This window comes from Apis cerana, linkage group LG11 (assembly GCF_029169275.1).
Source record: "Apis cerana isolate GH-2021 linkage group LG11, AcerK_1.0, whole genome shotgun sequence".
Lineage (NCBI taxonomy): Eukaryota > Metazoa > Arthropoda > Insecta > Hymenoptera > Apidae > Apis > Apis cerana.
This window is the reverse complement of record NC_083862.1, coordinates 7,786,037-7,807,294: the sequence shown is the minus strand read 5'-3', so window position 1 is coordinate 7,807,294 and position 21,258 is coordinate 7,786,037. Positions and strand designations below refer to the sequence as shown.

General features: G+C 23.3%; 2 protein-coding genes across 8 annotated transcripts in view; one reads left to right on the top strand and one right to left on the bottom strand.

The window, feature by feature from the left end:
- The window catches only part of LOC107994538 (chitin synthase chs-2), a 43,732-nt gene extending 38,458 nt beyond the window's left edge, over window positions 1–5,274 (bottom strand). For 4 of the 7 annotated variants that reach the window (XM_062082610.1, XM_062082613.1, XM_062082615.1 and 1 more), the window contains exon 1: window positions 5,048–5,257. The gene's annotated coding sequence lies outside the window, so the exon portion shown is untranslated. Of the gene's footprint in view, window positions 1–3,462; window positions 3,868–5,047 lie in introns of those variants that run through there. The other 3 variants (XM_062082612.1, XM_062082611.1, XM_017051506.3) reach the window with 3 other exon arrangements.
- A 4,015-nt stretch (window positions 5,275–9,289) lies between these two features.
- Window positions 9,290–19,892, top strand: LOC107994543 (sterol O-acyltransferase 1). Its single transcript, XM_017051519.3, has 9 exons — window positions 9,290–12,808; window positions 13,157–13,224; window positions 13,479–13,606; window positions 15,070–15,240; window positions 15,616–15,764; window positions 16,182–16,321; window positions 16,909–17,072; window positions 17,891–18,164; window positions 19,012–19,892. Exons 1-9 carry the CDS (start codon window positions 12,730–12,732, stop codon window positions 19,429–19,431), a joined length of 1,593 nt encoding a protein of 530 aa, XP_016907008.2. The 5' UTR covers window positions 9,290–12,729; the 3' UTR covers window positions 19,432–19,892.
- Window positions 19,893–21,258: the final 1,366 nt, after the last annotated feature.

The window sequence follows — 21,258 nt, the reverse complement described above, 5'->3', positions numbered from 1 at the left end:
TAAAAAATATTTATAGAATTTCAAATTTATTCTAAAATCCAAATAAATTTAAATTTATTAAAAAAATCAATTTAAAAAATTCTAAAGTAAATTCTAATTTCAAAAATTGTTTCATTTGTATACATGTATTTATTGTTCCTTTATTATAAATATTTCATTTCATGATTCTTCAAATTTTAGAATCAATCAGATTTCTTAAAATTTCTTAAAAATTTCTCATATTTATATCATATTTTTTCTAATCTATCAATTGCGATACATTTTAGAATGATGAGATTCCTATATAATTTTAAATAATTGCGAGTGTGCATCAATGTTATCAATTACCGCTTCTTTGATAAGAAATAATCTTATATTTGCGCAATTTTAATCCAAAAAAGTAAACTGATAACAATCATTCTAATGCTGTTGATACGTGTTAGGTCAATGTCTATATTAATCGGCCTGTCAGATAAACATTAAGAGAAAAATAATTTTTATTAATAATGTAAAATCAAATATATTATTTATCGATAAAAATTAGATTTTTCTCTTTTTTTTTGATTGATTTTAGATTTCATTTTAATCGATCCAACGACCAAAGCAAATACAATTTAGAAATCTGTAGTTCCGAGATATATTATTACCAGATGATCGTGTAGAGATAATAAGAAATTTTATTACAAAGAAAACCTCTTTAATCGGAAGATAAGTCATTTTTTTAAAACTATAATACGTTATTCAGGGACTGCATCGTGAATCAGTTTCGTTAAATGATTAAGAAATAAATAAGATTAAGATATTGATGAATAAGACTTAGATAACTTTTTTAAATAATTAATAAATTTTAATTTTAATTTAATAATTTAATTAACTTTGTATATTTGTTTTTTATTCTTATAATTATTAATTATTAAATCTTATAACAAAAAGAAATTATTCCCTTTAAATTCACTTTATTGTAATTCTATGATCTCTTTTTGATATTTTATATTTGCCATGATCAAAGATTCATCTGTTCAAATACAACATATAATTGAATAGCAACATTAATTATTAAATATACAAATTTATTATTAAATATAAAAATTAAATTCACAAATATTAATTATTTATGAGACTACCAGAAACACTTGTGATAACATCATACATGATATATGATGTATTATTTGATCGATTATTTTGTCGTTGAATTTTCTAAAATGTATATTAATGTATTAACTACTCAAAATAAAACTAAAACTTTTAATCTTTCTTCATTTACTTTTTAAAATATAGAAAAACGATTTTAAATTAATAGCATATTGATTTTTATTAATTTCAATATCAAACAAACAAAAACTTTATTTTCTATTTTATAAATATCTAAAAATAACTAATTTAATAATCTTTAATCTCATGTATAAATTAAAAGCTAATTAAAAAAAAATTGCTAATTATATATATAATGTTTAAGTTTTCTTATATAAGATTATGTAATGATTAAAAAAATTGTTAAATTGTAATTTTTAAATTTGTTTAATATCTATAATAATATATCTCGAAATAATTAACTCTAATAAAAAGCAAGATTATTCGATTATTCGAATGGCTATGTTATGTTCTGGTTCTATCGTACTATCGACGAAAAATGAAAAAAGCCATTTTTCTATTAATTATGCAACAGTTATTCAAAAAAGCATAACATCGATCACGCAACGTGCCACGATTAAAAAATCAAAGAAGAATTACATCGCGCTTTCTACGCGATCTCCTTGATCCTCAGTCAATTAGTAACTCAGGATGAAGGAAGAAAAAGGAGAATAATCAACGAAAGTGAGAACAGAAAAAGAGAGACACACAAGAATCGCGTCAGAACGTCCTATAAATATCTAATTTCCACCTCACGCCCTCGTCTCTTTTGCAATACCGTTATAATGTTCGCGTGTTGCCTTGCAAAATGATCAATGAAATCTCAATCGCAAGTCTTGACATAGAAATCTTGCATTCCTATAATTAGACAGCGAAACTTCATTAGAGGGCGATATAGATATATTTATTCCATCATCTATGACATTTTTATTCAATTTAAATTAACGTTTTCTTGTTAGATTTTATAATAAAATGTATATTTTTCTCATAATTTTTTATTATCAAAAATATTGCTTTTCATTTTAGTTTATAACATTTCTATAATTTAAATCGATGTTTCATTGTATTTATAATACTAATTAATTTGATATTTATCCCTTTATATTTTTTTTTTTTTAATTAATAAGAAAATTCATTATCCAACGATTCTAATATGGGATATATATATTTCCTATTTTCATAATTCCATGACTAAATTATCAAAAATTTTAAGTCTCTTAATTTTCTCATTTTTATAAAATATCATCACCATTTTCAAGCAGAATAATCATCCAACATTAACGAATCTAATAAAAATTCTAAATAATCTCAAAATATATAATAAATATATAATAAACAATCACAAAGTATATTGAAAAATTGGATAAAATCAAATCAACAAATAGAATATAAGTTGACATTTTAAGCGAAAAATACTTCCATAATTCATAATTTATTCATCAACATTTATTCTTTAACCGGAGACCATAAATCGCCAAGCGGTTTCAAGTAAAGTAGCTGTCATCGCGCGGCAAGGAAGCGATCGGATCATTCACGAAATTACGAAATCTCACGTTGCTCAGATGCTACAATAGAAAGTCAACAGTCACGCCGGAGAAACTCTTCTCCCCCGAAAGAGAGAAACGGGTCATGTATACTTCAGCTATAAGATTTAGAACCGATCGGAATTCGCGCGTGTCCCTAACGAGCAACCAACACGAAACGAAACAAAGAAAAAATACGACCCTCCAAGAGAAAGAAAAATAATAGGTTCAGAGAAGGAGTGGTACTCAACTGTTGAAATCTTTTAATTAACAAAAATTTAATTTCAATTCTAAAATCAGTTTAAATTTCAAAATTTGTTTTCTCTTTTTCAAATACGTTTTTCAATGTCACATTCTATATCAATTTATATGATATATTAACATATTAAATTTAGACAGAATAAATTTGTTTCTAAATTAAGAAACAAACTAACTTCGTTTCATTTATTTATTTTTATTTTAAAAGATAAGAATAAGATGAATAAGTTTTTTCCAAAACATGCTTGCATGAAGATAGAGGATATAAAAAAATTTGCAAATTATTACTTTCCTCGTGTATCATATCTGGCTCAAAGTTAGCCCAAAATAACCTCAAAGTTATTAAAATATATTTATGCAAAAAAAAAAAAATTCATAGAAATTCAAAATCCTTAAAATATAATATCTCACGGATATCTTATGTTATTCTTTCGAAACACACTTCGTGCCATTCCACTAAACTCCCCCTCCTCCCAATAATATATTTATCGAAGATTACCGCGCGATTCAAAACACTTCGCCGATCCCACACTTTCTCCTCGCGGAAAAACAAGCGCAGAAAATCACGTACCTGCCAAACAAAAGTGAAACCTCTCTGCCTATAGCGGAAACCTATCGACAGTCTGCGTATCTTCCTTGCAACCAGAACGATCCGACGTACCCCTTTGATCGCATGGAAAAAATGGAAATCACTGTTTCGTCGAAACGATACACCATACGGACGTGTCGTGGGTCCGATCACCGATCACCGGCCACGGGGCCACGAGTTTTCGTGTTCATAAGCGCGCGCACAGCCGAAAGAGAAAAAGAGAGAGAGAGAAAACGTTGGTCGGAATCGTTGGAAGGCGGTCGACGACCAAGGATCCTCGTAATCGGCCCAGGTGAAAGCCGTTTAGGTGAGCGGCGAGCGAGCGACTGGCTTAGCCACGATCCACCAGAGGTACCAGAAGCGATTCAGGATCCCCTCTTGCTCCGCTATAACTTTCACGACACACACGGTTAAAGAGTGACTCTCTTTATCTCTTTCTCTCTTTGCTCTTCCTTTCACGATTTTTCCTCGCCACTCCTCCGCCCCCGCCCCTCGCGCCTCGCGAATCGCCTCCGCGCGTGCGGTGGCCCCCCCAGGTGTCCCTTCGACGATTTTTTCGATGTCAAAGCTGTGGTTGACCGGATCGCGAGACGCAATGTAACAATGGCGCCGATCTATCGATAGGAATTCAGGTTTCGTTGCGAAATTCTGTGAAAGATACGAAAGGATATCGTGGAAAGATCGGCTTTCGTTTTTGATTCTTCGTTCAATAAATGTAATGAAATTTTTCTTCTCGAGATGATTTTGTTTCAGTACGAAAAAGACAGGATAATAGATAGGTTTTTAAACGTAGAATTTAAATTCTGAAGTTTTAGGTTTCTTAGAGTGGAAATTGTTGAGTTAGATTTCAGATTAAAGATTTAAGTTCGAGAAAAAATAGTTGAGTTTCTTGAAATTATTATAAATATGAAAGTCGTCCAAAACTAGAAAGTGAAAATTATAAATTATAATAAAATAAAAAATGAATTACTTTGAGTGAAGAGGAAGTTGAATGTTGAAATTTAATCAGATGAGAATGATGAGAATTGGTGATTAATTATTTCTAGGAATTGAACATTTATCCAAGAAAGAAATTTCACGAGTGACAAGTTACTGAAAATTATTGAAAGTTATTGATCATCTACATTTTAGTTATTGATCTTATATTTTCTAAATGCTAAAACATTTCACAATTTAAATGTACTAAAATGTTTGATGTAAAACTTTTATATGAGATTATGAATTAAATTTAAAATATAGAATTTAAGAATATCTATGTAAGAAATTTTTTACATAACATTGAACAAAATAAAATTTGCTAAAAAAATAAATATGGTTTACAATTATTTATCACATTAAGTGAAATTGCAAAAAATTTAAATTTAATAAAAATATAAAATTAAAAAGAATTGCAAAAATCTAGAATTATCACACATATTACAGAAATCTAAAAAAATTATAATCTTGTATATATACCTTGTAATTGTAATTGTATATACCTTATCAAACCATTAATAATGTGTGCATCAATTGATTGCACATGAGCTTAGATGATGATTCATCCAAATAAATTTTTCGAGTTTCTTACCTTAAATCATTAATTTTATATAAGGACCACTTAAAAACAATTCACTACTTCTTTTCAATATTCATTCCTTCAACAACTTCTTTAAAACTTTTTGCGAGATATTAAATTGCGAGATATTAAATGATATTAAAAACCTTAAGAAATGTCTCGATGGATGACATCGAAACAACTAAAACGATTCCGTTGCAATCTATCTAACTATACTATCGATATTCTTGTGCTTGTATGAAGTTTATCTTCATTATAAAATCATTATCAGATTTTTAATCGATCATTGATATCACACGTCAATTCAATTTTAATTAATAATAACGATAGAAAATTTTTAAACTAAAAAGAAAATAGAAATATTCTAAAATCAAGCTCTAAAACATAATTAAGATTAATTAAAATTATTAATTTGAATAATTTACATAAATTTCACGTAACTTGAAACATTTGTTCAAGTAAGGAAACTTTATTTTTGTATTCAACCATGTGAATTTGTATTCTGTGTGAATTTATGTAAATTTTGATCAAGTTGTCAATTGTAATTAAAAATAATTACATATTAACCTGTAACGAATCAGAAATGGAGCAATGAAACAATTTTTAAGTTTTTAAAAATTAATGAAGAATATCGTACGGAATATTAACGAAAACGTACTTGAGAAATGAAAATATAAATGTGAACACGATTTGAAAATACGCATTTTAAAATAGATTTCCTCGAAACCTTTAAAAACCTAATCTCTATGAATTTGTATATTGCGTTAACAGTTGCAGCTACATAATTAATTGTGCGTATAATGAAGGCGTCTGCTTAAATTGCATTCGACCTGAATTGAAACACTTTCTTTCTCAGTATTATATATCAGAAAGTCATATTTGAAAAGATTCGCGGATATCTAAATAGATGGATTAATGGAAATATTTATTATATTTTGCTTCAATTTTTTGCTTAATTATTATTTTTTTCATTTTATTTTCTTGTTTCTTTTTATAAAAAGGAAGTAGAATTTATAATTAATAGAAAAATTAGCAAATATTATGTATATAATGTTAAACACAAGATTGATTAATGAACCAACAATAATGATTTCGCTGTCGAAAAATATGCATTCACATTTTCAGCTCTTATTATCATAACACTTTTAATAATTCTTCATGTTTCTTCATTGTTAACATGGAATATGACTTTTACTTATCATAAATTCAATGAACTTTGCACTTTTAAGATTTAAATAAAAGTGTTTCTTTATTTCTTTTTTCGATGCAAATAATGAATACATTTTATAGGATACAGAGTAGAGTTATTTAACTTTTATTAATCATAAATTTATCGAGCTTTGTATTTTACTGCTATAGTATATTAATATTACGGAAAGATTAAATTTTACTATAAAATAACATGTTTCCATATTCCTTTTTTTCCTAGTGCAAACAGTCAACACATTTGGGTTAAAGTTAATTAAAAATATTTTATAAATAATATATTTTATAGCTGTATTATACTTGAATTTTAATTATTCATAGCATTTAAACTTTAAATAATCAAAACCATTCTTTAATTCTGAATTTAAATTTGATTGTTTTTTTCTTTATTAATTTAAAAGCTTAAGATATATGAAATATAAAAAAAAAATTAAATATAAAATATTATTTCATACGTGACACGTTCTATACTAATATCTCTGACATTTTGGAAATATTTACTTTATGGAATCATACTTAATTAAAAATTCTAATTTTAAAATTAAAAAAAAAAAATTATAAAATTACTATATGTAATATTTTTTAATGTAAATATTATTAAACATAAATAATCGAATATATCGAATTATTTTTAAAAAAGATGTAAAAATTTGTATAAAATAATACAGATAAAAAATATAAAATGATATAAAATTTAGCATTATGTTAATAAATTTTTTTAATAAAATAAAAATTTTGTCAACCAAACAAAATCAAAAAATTAATTAATTTCTAAAAAATAATTTTTTTTCTTAAATTATAATTTAACAAAAATTCTAAAAATCACAGTTCTCCAATATGGCGTCACAATAGTATCTTCTGTGCAACCATAGATTTATACCAGCATTCACCGATAGATGGCAGAACGTTATCAAAGTGATCATAGAATTGAGAATATTTATCTATCATTCATTTCTATTTATTTTCATTCTTAATAAAATAGCAATTCGATCCACAATTTTTTGCACATGATTAAACAAGTAAAAGATTTATTCTTATACTTTTTTATTTCAATTCTTCATATCGTTTCTTCGAAAAAACGAAAAAGAAATATATATAATAATAAATGTAAAACATTTTTATCAATTTCTTAAAAATTTTAATAACAATTCATGCATATATTATAAAACGATAAAATATTAAAATATAGTTTTTTCAAAGCTTAAAATTTTTTTGATCTCGAAAATTAAAATTCTAATTTGTTCACAGTCAAAAATCAAAATATTTAAAATTACTGTCAATACTTTTCTTGATAAAACAATCAAATTTATCTTAAAGTCTATTGTCACATATTTTAATAATAAAATTAAAAGTTTTCAGGTATTTCTAAAAAACGATATTATTTAAATTGTTAGAAATATAATATATTTATTTACTTATTTGTTTTCGTCCAGTAAAATTTGTAGTTATAAATAAATAATATTATCGTTTTTTTATCAACATTTTAAATTAAATACAACTTAATTTTTTCAAAATAGATCTTAAATTTATCGTCAGAATAAATCAGAATTCTTAATATAAAAAAAAAATTTAAAAAAAAATATCAATTTTTAATTTTTTTCAGTTTAAAAAATATTTATTTCAATTTTTCTCATTATCAATATATAAAATTGATATAACAAAAAGAATTTAAGTTATTAAAAAATATTATTTTAATTTAAATTTACAACTACTATTAAACTATTATTATAAAAAATTTTAAATCTATTATTATGATAAATTGCAATATTAATACAAATTCTTCTTTAACTTTCTCTTCAAAATTAAACTTCTAAAATTAAACTTAATACTTTATTTTTCTCTGATTCGAAAAATAAAAAAAAAAAAGGATAAACCTCATTCATATAGTAAAAAATAATGTTCAAATGATAAGGAAAAAATCAGGGAGAGAGATAAAAAGAACAGAGAATGGTGCATCGATAACTTTGTCAATGACGCATTTTTACTTCTTAAATTGATAGACTCGGATCGATTACATATACTTTCACGATAAATCGTACGAAGTAAATATATATATCAGAAATTCATGTACGAATTTGCTCGATACTAATATGCAAGAACGTGATAACTGCGACCACCACTGAATTTTATTGCGAAGCCACATATAAAGACCATTATTCCTATTGTTAGTCTGTTATCTTTCTTATGGGAGTTGAGAAGACGAATTATTTGTGCTATAATCCATCTTCAGTACGAAAATTTATAATTTCAAAGAATTCCATTTTTTTAATTTCTGAGAATTAAATTTCTGAGAATTAAATTCGTTCTAAAAATGTTTTAAAAATTAAGAAATATATATTTTGAAAAAAAAGAATAGTACTTTTTCTTTTCTTTATTGTCATCTTTTGTAGCTACTATTTCTTTTCTTTTTTTTAATTAAAACAAAGTTTCATTAATTTATATGATAATTTATTTCTTTACACTAAAAAGATCTATCATTTGCCAATTAGTTTTGTTTTATAAAAAGATTTATATTCAGATCTTGATCTGAAGATTCAGAAACAAAATTAACAAATATAGTAAACTTTTATTTTTTTATTATTCAAAGAATTTTCACAAAATCTTATATTTTCTAGAAATTATTTTGCAATCGTAAATAATTTTAGCAATGATATAATTCATCATATTTCAAATATAAATATCTCTTCTTTCGTACAATATAAAATTATTCAATACTCGTGCTATTTTCATTTCAAAAGATTTATGAAATTTATATCAAGATTTGAATGAAATAAAACAATAATATCTGAGTTAATGCACAACATGGAATTTTTATATTAGTTTTTGAACGTTTCATTATTTCTGTAAGAAATATATTTGAAATAGTGCAAAGGATTAATCTTTCTTATCTTCTTTTTCCACAACTGAAATGAAATTCGCGCGATCCAATGAATTTTCTCCTTTCTCATTCTTAGCTCATAATTGATGTCTTAGTCTTCAAGCTATTAAACTCAATATAATAACTCAAGTAATAACTCAGATGAAAGACTTTTCTGTGATAAGTCTTCTTTGCATTTTCTTCAATTCTCACCTTTCTGTATATTATTATATAGAATTTACACATAAAAATATAATAATAATTAACATATAATAATTAATTTGCGTTTCAATATATACAATTTTTATATTTTAATATCTTTTTTTTTCTTTTTTCAATGAAGAAATGAATTTTTAATTTTTGATAAAGAAAAAAAGATATATTTATCTTTTCATTATATTAATTTTTCATAATGATATTAATTAATAATAATAAGTGAAAAAAGATTTCAGAAATGGTTCCAATTAAAAAACTTTGAGAAAATTTTATTAAGAAAATATAAGATTAATCCAGATTTTGTTTTGATAAATATCAAATTTCTTAATTGAAACTGATTAATAATTATAATCGTTTGGATTATATTCAATTTCATTCAATCTATGATTCATATCGCTCTAATATTTAATGGATTATGTAATTTGTATGAACAATTGTTCGTATTCACCATCAATGACAAATATCTTCTCATGTGTCAGCAAATTGTTAATGAAATATAATGATAATAATTGTTTTGTGTGTTGAATAGATTTTAGCACGTATTTAAATTGGATTAATTTTTTTAATCATATCTATTTATCTACGTATTTGTATTATCAAAATATATCATTCTCTTTACTTTTCATTAGTTGATTAATCTTTCATATTAACATGTAAAAAATATAAAAATTTAATTACAAAGATATTAAATTTGAAATTTTATTTTTATTATTATTTTAATTTTTTCAATAAATATTAACAATTATATTAGAAATTTATGAAATTTTTGCATAATTACAAATGAAAAAATATTATAAATTAATTTAAATTTTATTTTTTTTTATATTCTGGAATAGAATTTAAGAAAAAATAAAATTCAATATCAATAATAAATTAAAAATGTACGAAACTAAAAAAAATTTAATCCAAAAGAATTGCATTTAATGTAATAAGCATTCCAATCAAAGATTATACTTTGTAAACATTATAATATAAATATTTGATCTATTTGATCTATAATCTTTAACCTAAGTCAAATCTATGTTGAAGTTAATAATAAACAGAACATATTATTAATGATATTGGATATTATATAAAATCCAATTCTTGATAAATACATAAGAAATTTTGACATACATATTTTCAACGTTACAATATTTTTCGATTATAATACTTTTCTTTTAATATAAAATATCTTAATATGTTATTCAAAAACATTATTGTGCAATTATACAATCTGTTTATTTATGAAATTAATCTTCATTATGAACTGTTACATTGCCATTGTATCAAAATGATATTTATGACAATTTAAATATAATATAAATATAATATATATAATGTTCATTTCAATACATTAAATTAATCAATAATATTGTTATAATATATTGAAATAATATTGTAAACAGGTATTTATAAGTATCTGTGTATAAATAAAAAAAAGATTCTGTTTTGAATGAAGTAAAAAATAATTATCTTAGTAATTAATTTCTGTAAAATTCTCAATTATTCTTTTTAAACAAAATTATCTTCAAATAATTCTGTTAATAAAGATCATTTTTTTATATTATTTTTTTAATATTATTTATTAAAACTGGTTCTTTATTTTTCCTGGAAATATAATTTAAAAATTCCAACTCTTTTATGACAACAATAATTTATCTGTTTTAAAACTTCCTAACAATAAGTTTCTCTTTCGTAGAAAAATTACACTCTCCTTTCACAAAATAGGAAACAAAGAACAATAAAAATGATACTTCTCTCAACGAACAAATATCAATATACAAAAATTATTCCTAGTAACGATTTAATTTCATTTATTTATTATTCAAAATCTTCAGAGAAAAAGAAAAAACAAATCCTATTAGTAATATTATATGAATTGTAGTTTAAATTAATACGTAATAAATCTAATATTACAGAAATGAATCTTAATAGTTACCACAGAAAAAAAAGATGTTATATTTTTATAATGAAATCGAGTAAACAAATAAGTATCAAATAAAATTATAAATATTAAAATAATTTATCTTTCAAATATATTATTATATAAATAATATTGCTTAAGACAAAATAATTTAGAAAATAAAAAATAAAATTATTTAAAACAAAAGTTATTGTTAACGTAATAATGTCGATTCTAGTCTGACTAATTCACTTCCAAGAACAAATTACAACATCGTCAAACCAATAAACTATTGTAAAATGCTCTGGTATATAAGTACATTCTCATTCATAAGTATTGAGATACTTACTTATTATCGATCTAAATTATAAAAAAATTATCAATGATTCAAAATTTCTATATTTATACAAATATATGTTCAAATAATTTAATATATAAATATTTTATGATTCATGAATGAAGTTTATAAAAATTATATAAATTAATAATTAAATATTTAAGTATTTAGTTATATAATTGTTGATATTTTTATTTTACCTAAGATTTAAAAGAGATAATAATTAAAATTTTTATTAGAAATGAGTTAAGACAAAAGTAATTGTACACAAAGTCAACCAATAAAAATTTCATTTATATTTCACTATTTTCTTTATATCAAAATCATACCAATTAAAATTAAAGCTAAGTCTGAATCTAAATTCAAAATCATCACTAATTCATCATTAATTAAATTGATATCGTCACAAAATTTTTTATATGATTTTTGAATTATGAAAATAGTTATAACATTCGGAAATTTTTGAACAAACTTTCTTAATCTCTAAGGTTCAAAATTTTCAATAATATGTTGAAATGTATAAATTCAATTGCACATCTCCGCATCTCGGCGTTGTTCACACCACGAACGCGATAAATTCAGCAAAAGTTCAATCGAGCCGTAAACCGCTACAATTACTTAATCAGAGGAGACGGTAATATGGAAACGAGTCATGAGTACGCGTGCACTTGCATGTACCAAAGAACGAGATTCTGAACGAAAGAAATGCGGGTGACTACCACGACGTGATCAACTGAAAAATTCGATAAGCATTGAAATGAGTCGGTCTCTCTGTTTCTAATACTCTTCTCGATCCGGTAGATGGTTCAGTAGTAGTTCGCGTTTCGTACAGAGTAAACGCTCTTTCTCCTATCTTTTAAATCGACTTGTTTTTGAATTTAAGTTAAAGTTAGTCCAATAACCGAAGATTCGTCTTCATCAATAATTAAAGATTAAAGAATTTTTTTATAAATTTTCTTCATCGTTTTCAAATCGATTTTAAAAAAAAGTAAAAAATGTTCAGTGTATAATTCAATAAATTTTATTTATTGGAAATTTTTCGAATATAAGATTTCGTGATATCTGTTCGAATAAATTAAATTTATATTTTATGAATGAATGATTTCCTAATGGTGGTATATTTTTTCGTATGTGAAGAGAGTTAGTAAATGTGAGATGATAAATGGTTGAATAAAAGATTTAAGAGGGAAAAAATGGAACAACGAATCGTGACCGTGGAACAACACGTTTTGAATAATCCGAGCGAAAATGTGAAGGATGTGAACAAACAAGGTACGTGCTGAATTGAATTAATATCTATATTATTGTTCTTAAAAGAGGATATCGTATTAAATGCTCCTTAAATTTGATGAAAGTGATCATGATAGAAAAAAAAAATATTATTTCGTATTTTTTATTAGGAAATCTATTTGTAAAGAAATATTTATTCTTAAGAAACAGATTAATTAAAATATTATCATTTAATGAGATATTTAATCGATCATTTTCTTATATTATTGTAAATATAAAATTTTCCTTATGAAGTATACAAGACAATTATATTTTGATAATAAATCTAATACAGATGAATCTAATCAGATACAATATGATTAAAATGAAAAATAAAAATTGTGTTTACAGAGATGGAGAAGCCGAAGAAAAATTTGATGCGTGACATTATCTTCAGTGAATTACAGGAACAGATGCAGGTATGAAAAATCAAATTATTTATAATAAATTTTGTATTTATAGCAATAATTTAGAATATTGAATTTTTAAATTTACCAATTCATTAATAATAATTTTTCATTATCATTCAATCATTCCGTTTGATCGAAAATATAAAATAATTGCTATAGAAGCATCAATTCGAAACGTTATTCGTTTGAATTGATTGATTATTTGATACTGTATATCAAATACATGATAAGTAAATATAAAATATTATTATTTTTTTCCACAGGAAATCAGGCAAGACATTTTAGAGCTTGTCAATAACCGAATGAATGATATGGTATCGGAAGTAGCAAACAGAATCGCTTCGAATGAATTGAAAGATCTGGTTGACTCGGATAAATACTCTAACAGAACGTAATTATATAATCGCTTTTAAACCTTGGTGTTATTCTCATATTATTATCAATTTACACTATATACTATGCTAATTGTAATTTTTTTACTGTATATTTTTATTATATGTTATTTCAAATTTATCTCTCAACAGTATATTCATAATCAAACACAATTTAATTTGAATTTTCTTTTAAATTAATTGAAATAATTTGTTTTATTTGATATGAACTCAAATATAATTAAAATATAAAGAAAAAAAAGAAATATTGGTTCAAAATTCTTGATAAAATATTTAAAAATTGAATTTTTTAAATGTGAAAAATTAATTTCATGTTTTAAAAATAGAATTCTTTTTTTAACTTTAGTTTCATTTAAATATTTAAAATATACAACATTGGTGAGAAAGAGCATTATTTGCATTATTTTTTTATATAGTAGTAAGAAGGAAGTAATATAATAATTTCTCTGAAAAAAGATAGATAATAATTTTTGCATGAGTAATCCACGTTTGAACGTTTGGTTGTAAAACAAATCTAATTTCAAGATCATTCAGTGCACGAGCACTTAACCGCTTTGACCTAATTGAACAAACATTTACTTTTACCAGTTATGTTTATATACAATATACATACAAAAAAAAATAACATTATACCAAAAATATGAAAAATAATATCGAAGAATGAAAAAATGAAAAGAAAACTAACATAGATTAATATTGCCAATATTTAATAATAAATTTTATTTTTCATGATAAAATCATTTATGTAAATATAGATAATCGAATAAAATTTTTAATATGAAATAGATATTTAATTGAAAATTAGATATTTAATTGAAAATTTTATAAAGATAAAATAAATATATATATTCAAACATTTTAAGAAATTTTTAAATTAATAAAATTGAAAAATTAAAAACATGATCATATAAAAATATGTAAAAACATAAAAATATAATAAACTTAAAAAACTGAAAAAAAAATTTTTAAATATCATATTCGTAATAAATGATTGAAATGATCAATAAATAATATATAAAATATTCTCTTAGAAAATTCATATATTAATACTCTAATAAAATATTTAAACGATAAGAGAAGTTTCAAATATAGATAAGTGGGCAAAATTAAGAGATGACAGATTAAATAAAATTCTTTTACGTTATCATAATTTTTTATCCATATATGTCATCATGAAAAAACGATAAAAAGAGATGTATCTATATTGAATTTAAGTGCACATGTACTGGAATTTTTAAAGTTGTTGTTAAGAGTTAATATCGATTTATATTTTTCCTTTCTTTTCGCAATATTTTGATTTAACATAAATTATTTGATTATGAATAAAAGTAAACAATATTAATAAAATAAAAATAGCATATTATCTAAACTTATCAATTCATATTTATATTTTTATTACAAATAAATTAATTTATTATAAATAAATTAATGTATGAACTAATATTATTTAATTTTTTCACAGAAAATCAACGAGAGAAAATATTTTGCCCACTAAGCAATTTCTTCAAAGAAATTCTTTATTGACTGATTTGTACGAAATCAAACATATTCGAACACTTTACAATCTTTTCGTAGCAACATTGATAATTCTTTTAATACACACAGCCGTATACGATATTCGACACACGGGGTCGTAAGTACACAAGTCCTGCATTTTATTTTTTGCAATTTATATCATTAATTTCTGACAAATTTTACAATTATTTAAAAAAATTTATAGAATCATTATTTAAAGAATAATAAGAACAATTATAATATCCTTGAAATATTTTAATTAATATTTCAATCGTTATTAAAGAAATCTTTTAATAATCAATTTAAAAAATTTGAAAAATTTAAAACAATGGGCCCAAAATTAATATAGTATCAACAAAACAAAATTTTTTAAAAAAATTAGAATTTTGGATAGTTTAGAATTCAAAAAAGTTTAAAATTTTGATTAGGATGAACAATATTTTGAAATAAAATGATAAAATAATTGATTAATATCAGTATAATTTTTTTTTAGACCTAATCTTGGTATAGACACAGTACGAGCTGGCTTTGCCAAATTTCCAGTAGTATTATATGTTTGGTCCCTTATGAAAATTTCAGTTCTGGGAGTTTATGCTGCTTTTTATTGTTGGGCTACTCGTCGTCTTCAGTATTCGCCTAAGTGTACGTCAATTTGGATTCACTTCTTTTTGAAGCAAATATACAATTAAATGCAATTCAAATAAAATTCAAGGCATTGATTCTACAGATATATTTTCAGTGAAACTTTTCGTTCAAGAAACAAGAAATTTTTTGTCACTACTAATGCCTAAATTTTAAAAATATTTTACAAATTGAAATATTATAATTAAATATCGAAATTACATTTGTTTCTTTATTTTTTATTTATTTTTTTTTATTTAGTAAATTTAAGAAACTTATTAAAGAACAGTAAAGTTTTTTTATTGATAAAAACCGTGGTAAAATATTTCGTAATAACTTTTCTAATATAATGAGCATAACATTCATATCATGAACAGAAAATTCTTCATTATTAATTGAGTGAGAATGTAATTTAATATCTCGTATTCAATTTCGTAGCATTTACCAGAAAAATATGGGATTATGGATGGCTGGCAGGCATTGTTCTTTATCAGACCTTGTTCTTCATACTTCCTACCAGAGCTGTACTCGATAATGACTTGCCATTGGCGTCTAGCATGATCATTCTTATGGAACAAGTAAATGTTTTAATGTTTAATATATATTCAATAATACCTATCAATTTATTTATTATTTAGATTTATTCTCGCCTTAGCAAAAGTTTAATTTTATTTAGAAATTCTTGTTGATTTGATTTTTCATTTTGATTTTTTAAGTATTATTCTTTTAAATCACACACTAAAAAAAATAAATAATAATAGAAGATATAATATTTGAATATATAATAGTTAGATTAAAAAGCTGATTAAAAATGAACTTTCTATTTTAATTCATTATATTTTGAAAAAAATAAATAAAAATCCTCTTCATCGAATAAGGATTATTATTGTACTATTGAATATTGTACTATTGAAGAAGGTTTAGTTAAAAAATTTTACTAACTTTATTAATTATACTGAAAATTGATACAATAAAAAAAATTAACAATTTAAGTTTAAAACTTTTTCAAATTTTTCATTTTGATCTATATTCAAAAAATCTTTCATAAAACGAAATCAAATTATAAAAATTTTTTCATCATTAGATGCAAACGAAAAACTTTGAATAACTAATTTTAACAATATAAATTAAAAACAAAAAATGTTTTTTTTTTTACATTTATTAGATTCGATTAGTGATGAAAACTCATGCCTTCGTGAGGAGTGTTGCACCGAGATTTTTATCATACAAACCTCATACAGATACATCAACGCCACAACTACCTGATTTTTCTCAATATCTTTATTTCTTATTTGTACCAACGCTGATTTATCAAGACAGATATCCTAGGTAAGTTCAAAAAATATAATATTATTATTAAGAAATTATTAGAATTTACTTAAATTAAATTAAAGAATCGTCTAAAAAAAAGATATATGTTATATTTCATAAAATCTATAATGAAATATACATTTCTTTTGAATACTCATTCAATTAAAATTAAAAAAAAAATTAATAATCTTCTTAAAACTAAAAAAATATCTATAATGAATATTTTTCTTTCTTTCTGTAAGAACAAAATATTTCAATAAACATATACTCAAATAAAATAATTTTTTAATTCTTTTCTTTTAAGATAATAAATCAAATCATGATAAAGAAATATTATAAGACTTATTCAAGTTTATTATTAGAAAGTATTTATTATTATTAAATTTTCTCCTGTTTAAATATCAAAACAAGTGATATATATGTACTATATGATAAATATTATCATCACGTTATCAATATTTTAAACATATGATAATTGATGATTTTAGTAAGTATGAAAAGATATACTTTGTTACTTTCATTATGTATGAATTTCCTTTTAAGATAAAAATTCAAAATATTAAAAGATATTTCATGATAATAATATCGAAAAACGTTTTAATTATATATTTACTTTATGATATTAAACTAATATAAGATTAAATCATGTTAAAAATATCATTATTACTAATTAAAAAATTTTTTAAATTTGATTATGACAAAATGTATATTATATTTAAAATTTGTTTTTTAGAATTTTGAAAAAAAATTAATATTTTTGAATTATCATTTTCAAAGTAAAAATACTATAATAATAATTTTGAAATTCAAAAAAAATGATTATTTATACTGTTTAGAGCGAAAAAGATTCGATGGAACATTGTCCTGACCAATTTTGTTGAAGTATTAACAATTATCTTTTTCGTGGCGCTTCTCTACGAACGTTTGTTATATCCAAATTATCGAGAATTTGGGAAACAACCAGTTGAGTTGGGAACACTCACACTTAATATTCTTGGCTCGATGTTACCCGGAATTCTTATGTTCCTTTGCGGCTTTTATCTTCTTCTACACTGTTGGATGAATGCTTTCGCTGAACTATTGCGATTTGCCGACAAAATGTTTTATAAAGTAAGTAAGTTTGAGTTTAACCAATTCGTTTCAATTTTGAAACATACAAATTTTCTATTAAAATTTCATTCGTAATTTTTTTTTATTTTTAATTTAATTTTAAATATATATATGCAATTAATTAAAAAAAAAAAGATATTCTATTCAATATTTTATATAAAATAATATGAAAAATATTTATAAGTTTAAACCAAAAAAATTGATTAATTTCAATTTTATAAATAGAAATATAGAAATTTTCAATACAAACTTTATATCAAAATTTTTCTCTACTTTATTAAAATTATACAAGTAAATCACTTAAATTTTCTTAATAAATTATATTAATCTATCTACACTCTATACTCAAAATCAAATATTAATCCACTTAAATTCACATCATATCTATTATCTTATAAACATTAATAGTATCAACATTCTACATAATCAAAATTTTATCCATTTTCATATATCATATCTATAAAATTGCCTCATCACATATATATTCTGCAAAAATTGAATCCTTGAAATTCCAAAATACGAAAAACGCTTCTAAAATCTCATAAAAGAAATTTTTCAAGAACTGAATCATTCAAATTACAATACATTGAATCATTAATCCAAGTCTATAGTTACGTATTTCATCATCGTTTCTTTTAATCTATCACAACTTTCTTCCCATTCCATGAAATCTTTATCGATTCAAGGACTCTATGTTCATAATGATCAAACTTGAACATTGAAATAAAATTATTTGAAATATTAAACGTATAATGAATTATCATTTAATTAATAATTAAATAAAATAAAATTCAAATCCGACAATGACAAAACATCAAAAAAATCATATAATACCGTACATTTACAGGATTGGTGGAATTCCATCTGCTATAGCGCCTATTATCGTACCTGGAACATCGTTGTCCATGATTGGTTGTACACTTATATCTACAAGGACATGTACGAGATCTTGACACCTAGGAACAAGACACTATCCGTGTGCATGGTCTTCGCCATCTCGTCCATCATACACGAGTACATCCTTAGCTTTTCCATTCGTTTCTTTTATCCTGTACTATTGTTATTGTTCGGTGTTGTTGGTCTCACGGTAGTATTCGTATTAAAATCAGCCGGAAATGTGTTCCTCTGGTTCAGCCTGAGTGTGGGTAATGGAGTATTGGTCAGCTTGTATTGCATGGAGTATTTCGCCAGAATTAATTGTCCATCGACTCGTGATGATTTCTGGGATCTCGTAATTCCGAGAACCTGGACATGTATCTTTAAATGAGAGAGATTGAAAACTAACTTGTGTAAGCATTTATAAACTACAGAATGTAAGGTTTTATATTTCGTTTAAATTTAAATTATCTTTACTGATGAATGATTTGAAAAGTATTCATTGTATGAAATCTAAAGAAAAAAAGAAAAAAAAAGAAAAAAAAAAGAAAAATTAGCATGGAGGTTTAAAGACTGGAATAATCTTTGCGACTTAGTTTTAATCTAATAGATAAATAAGGAAATTAATAGATGAGGAATTTTAAAAGATTAGAATAGAGAAGGATATTCTTTGGCTGTAAAAAAATATAAAACTGTATAAATTAAAAATTTCAGATTATCTAAGATAAAAACGGGGAATAGCGAATTGTAAATGAAATTTAAATCATACTTTGAGAAATAAGATAATTATACAATTCTGTTAATTTTACAAAACATTAACTGATTTAATTTAAAAAGACCTATCGATAAAAATTAAAGAATTATTAATGGAAAAATAAGTGAGAAATAATATAAATTAATAAGAAATATTAATTTTTTATATTAGGTATCAATATAGATGCGTAAAATAGTAAAATAAACAATTATTATTTCTTTTCCCATTTGTATTTACTCTTCTCTCTTTTTCCTTCTTTTTCTTTTTTAGTAACTTATAATTAAATTAGATTCGAAGAACGCGGATGACAATTTTCAAAAAGACATGGTCTTTATTATCAAGGCTTACATACCGTGTCTCGAGGATTTAGCGTTTATTCGAAGACACTCGTTTCGTCCATAAAGATCATTATATATTTTATAATTATATGTATATATCTTTTTTTCTTTTTCTCTATACAAGTCGATGCTTAAATGTACAGACACGCGCTAATACAGTTACATTTATACACAGGTTCCTTCACAGATTTGTATTTTCTTCTGTTTTTCTTATATATATATATATATGTATGTGTATATATATATATATATATATATATATATATATATATCATACAGAAATAAACATATATTATTACATTCCATAAAATTCTCAAAAATTTTAGAAGACATTTTCGCAGTGCATTTATAACATTATATCTGAGATTTTATATTATATTAACGTTTTCAATTTTATAACATTAACTCATAATTTTTAGGAAAGTGAAAACGTTGTGATTCATAAATCGGGAAAAATTTAATAATCAGATGAAAAAAATTTAGAAAGAAAGTAATAATAATACAATATTTAATACTTTGTTTGACGTTTCTATCGAAAATTGAGGAAACGCATGACAAAAAGATTTCAATCGTTCAAAGTTCAGATGTTATTTTATAATGTTATAATTTTTATTTACACATATTTACCTTCCCTTTTCATTTTCTTCACAACCGACGCACAGTCTAACAGATTTTAGTGTAAAATATTTATATTTAAATATCTCGAAAAAATATTCAATTCAAGAGAAAAATAAATCTAACGTAAAAGATTAAAAATATCCTTTTTAATAAAGAGAACGAAATGCATTCTTTGTTCAAATAAATAATTATAAAAAAAATAATCAAAGAATCACTAATTAGCATCTCTCTTTCATTTTTCATTCGCTTTCTTTTTTTTTTTATATATTTCAAGTCGATTCGTTCAATTAATTTCAATATTCATCGCATATTTGTATATTTTCTTTTTCTCTTATTACAGCATCGTTTACAATGTAAACGCATTTTAGTTTTATGTACACCATCGTGAGTATTGAAAAAATAAACCATATTTTTCTTTCGGGAGCACCGGACAATTACTTCCTAAAGAAAAATTTTTTTTTCATCCTCGTCATATTTTTTCCTTTCTCCTCTTGTCTTTTTTTTTTGT

Bases quoted from the DNA above. Each gene is read 5' to 3' on its own strand.
- LOC107994543 (XM_017051519.3), top strand. From the start codon at position 12,730: ATGGAACAACGAATCGTGACCGTGGAACAACACGTTTTGAATAATCCG. The intron at 13,225-13,478 runs GTATGAAAAATC...TTTTTTCCACAG, and splicing joins AATTACAGGAACAGATGCAG to GAAATCAGGCAAGACATTTT. The intron at 15,765-16,181 runs GTACGTCAATTT...TCAATTTCGTAG, and splicing joins TCTTCAGTATTCGCCTAAGT to CATTTACCAGAAAAATATGG.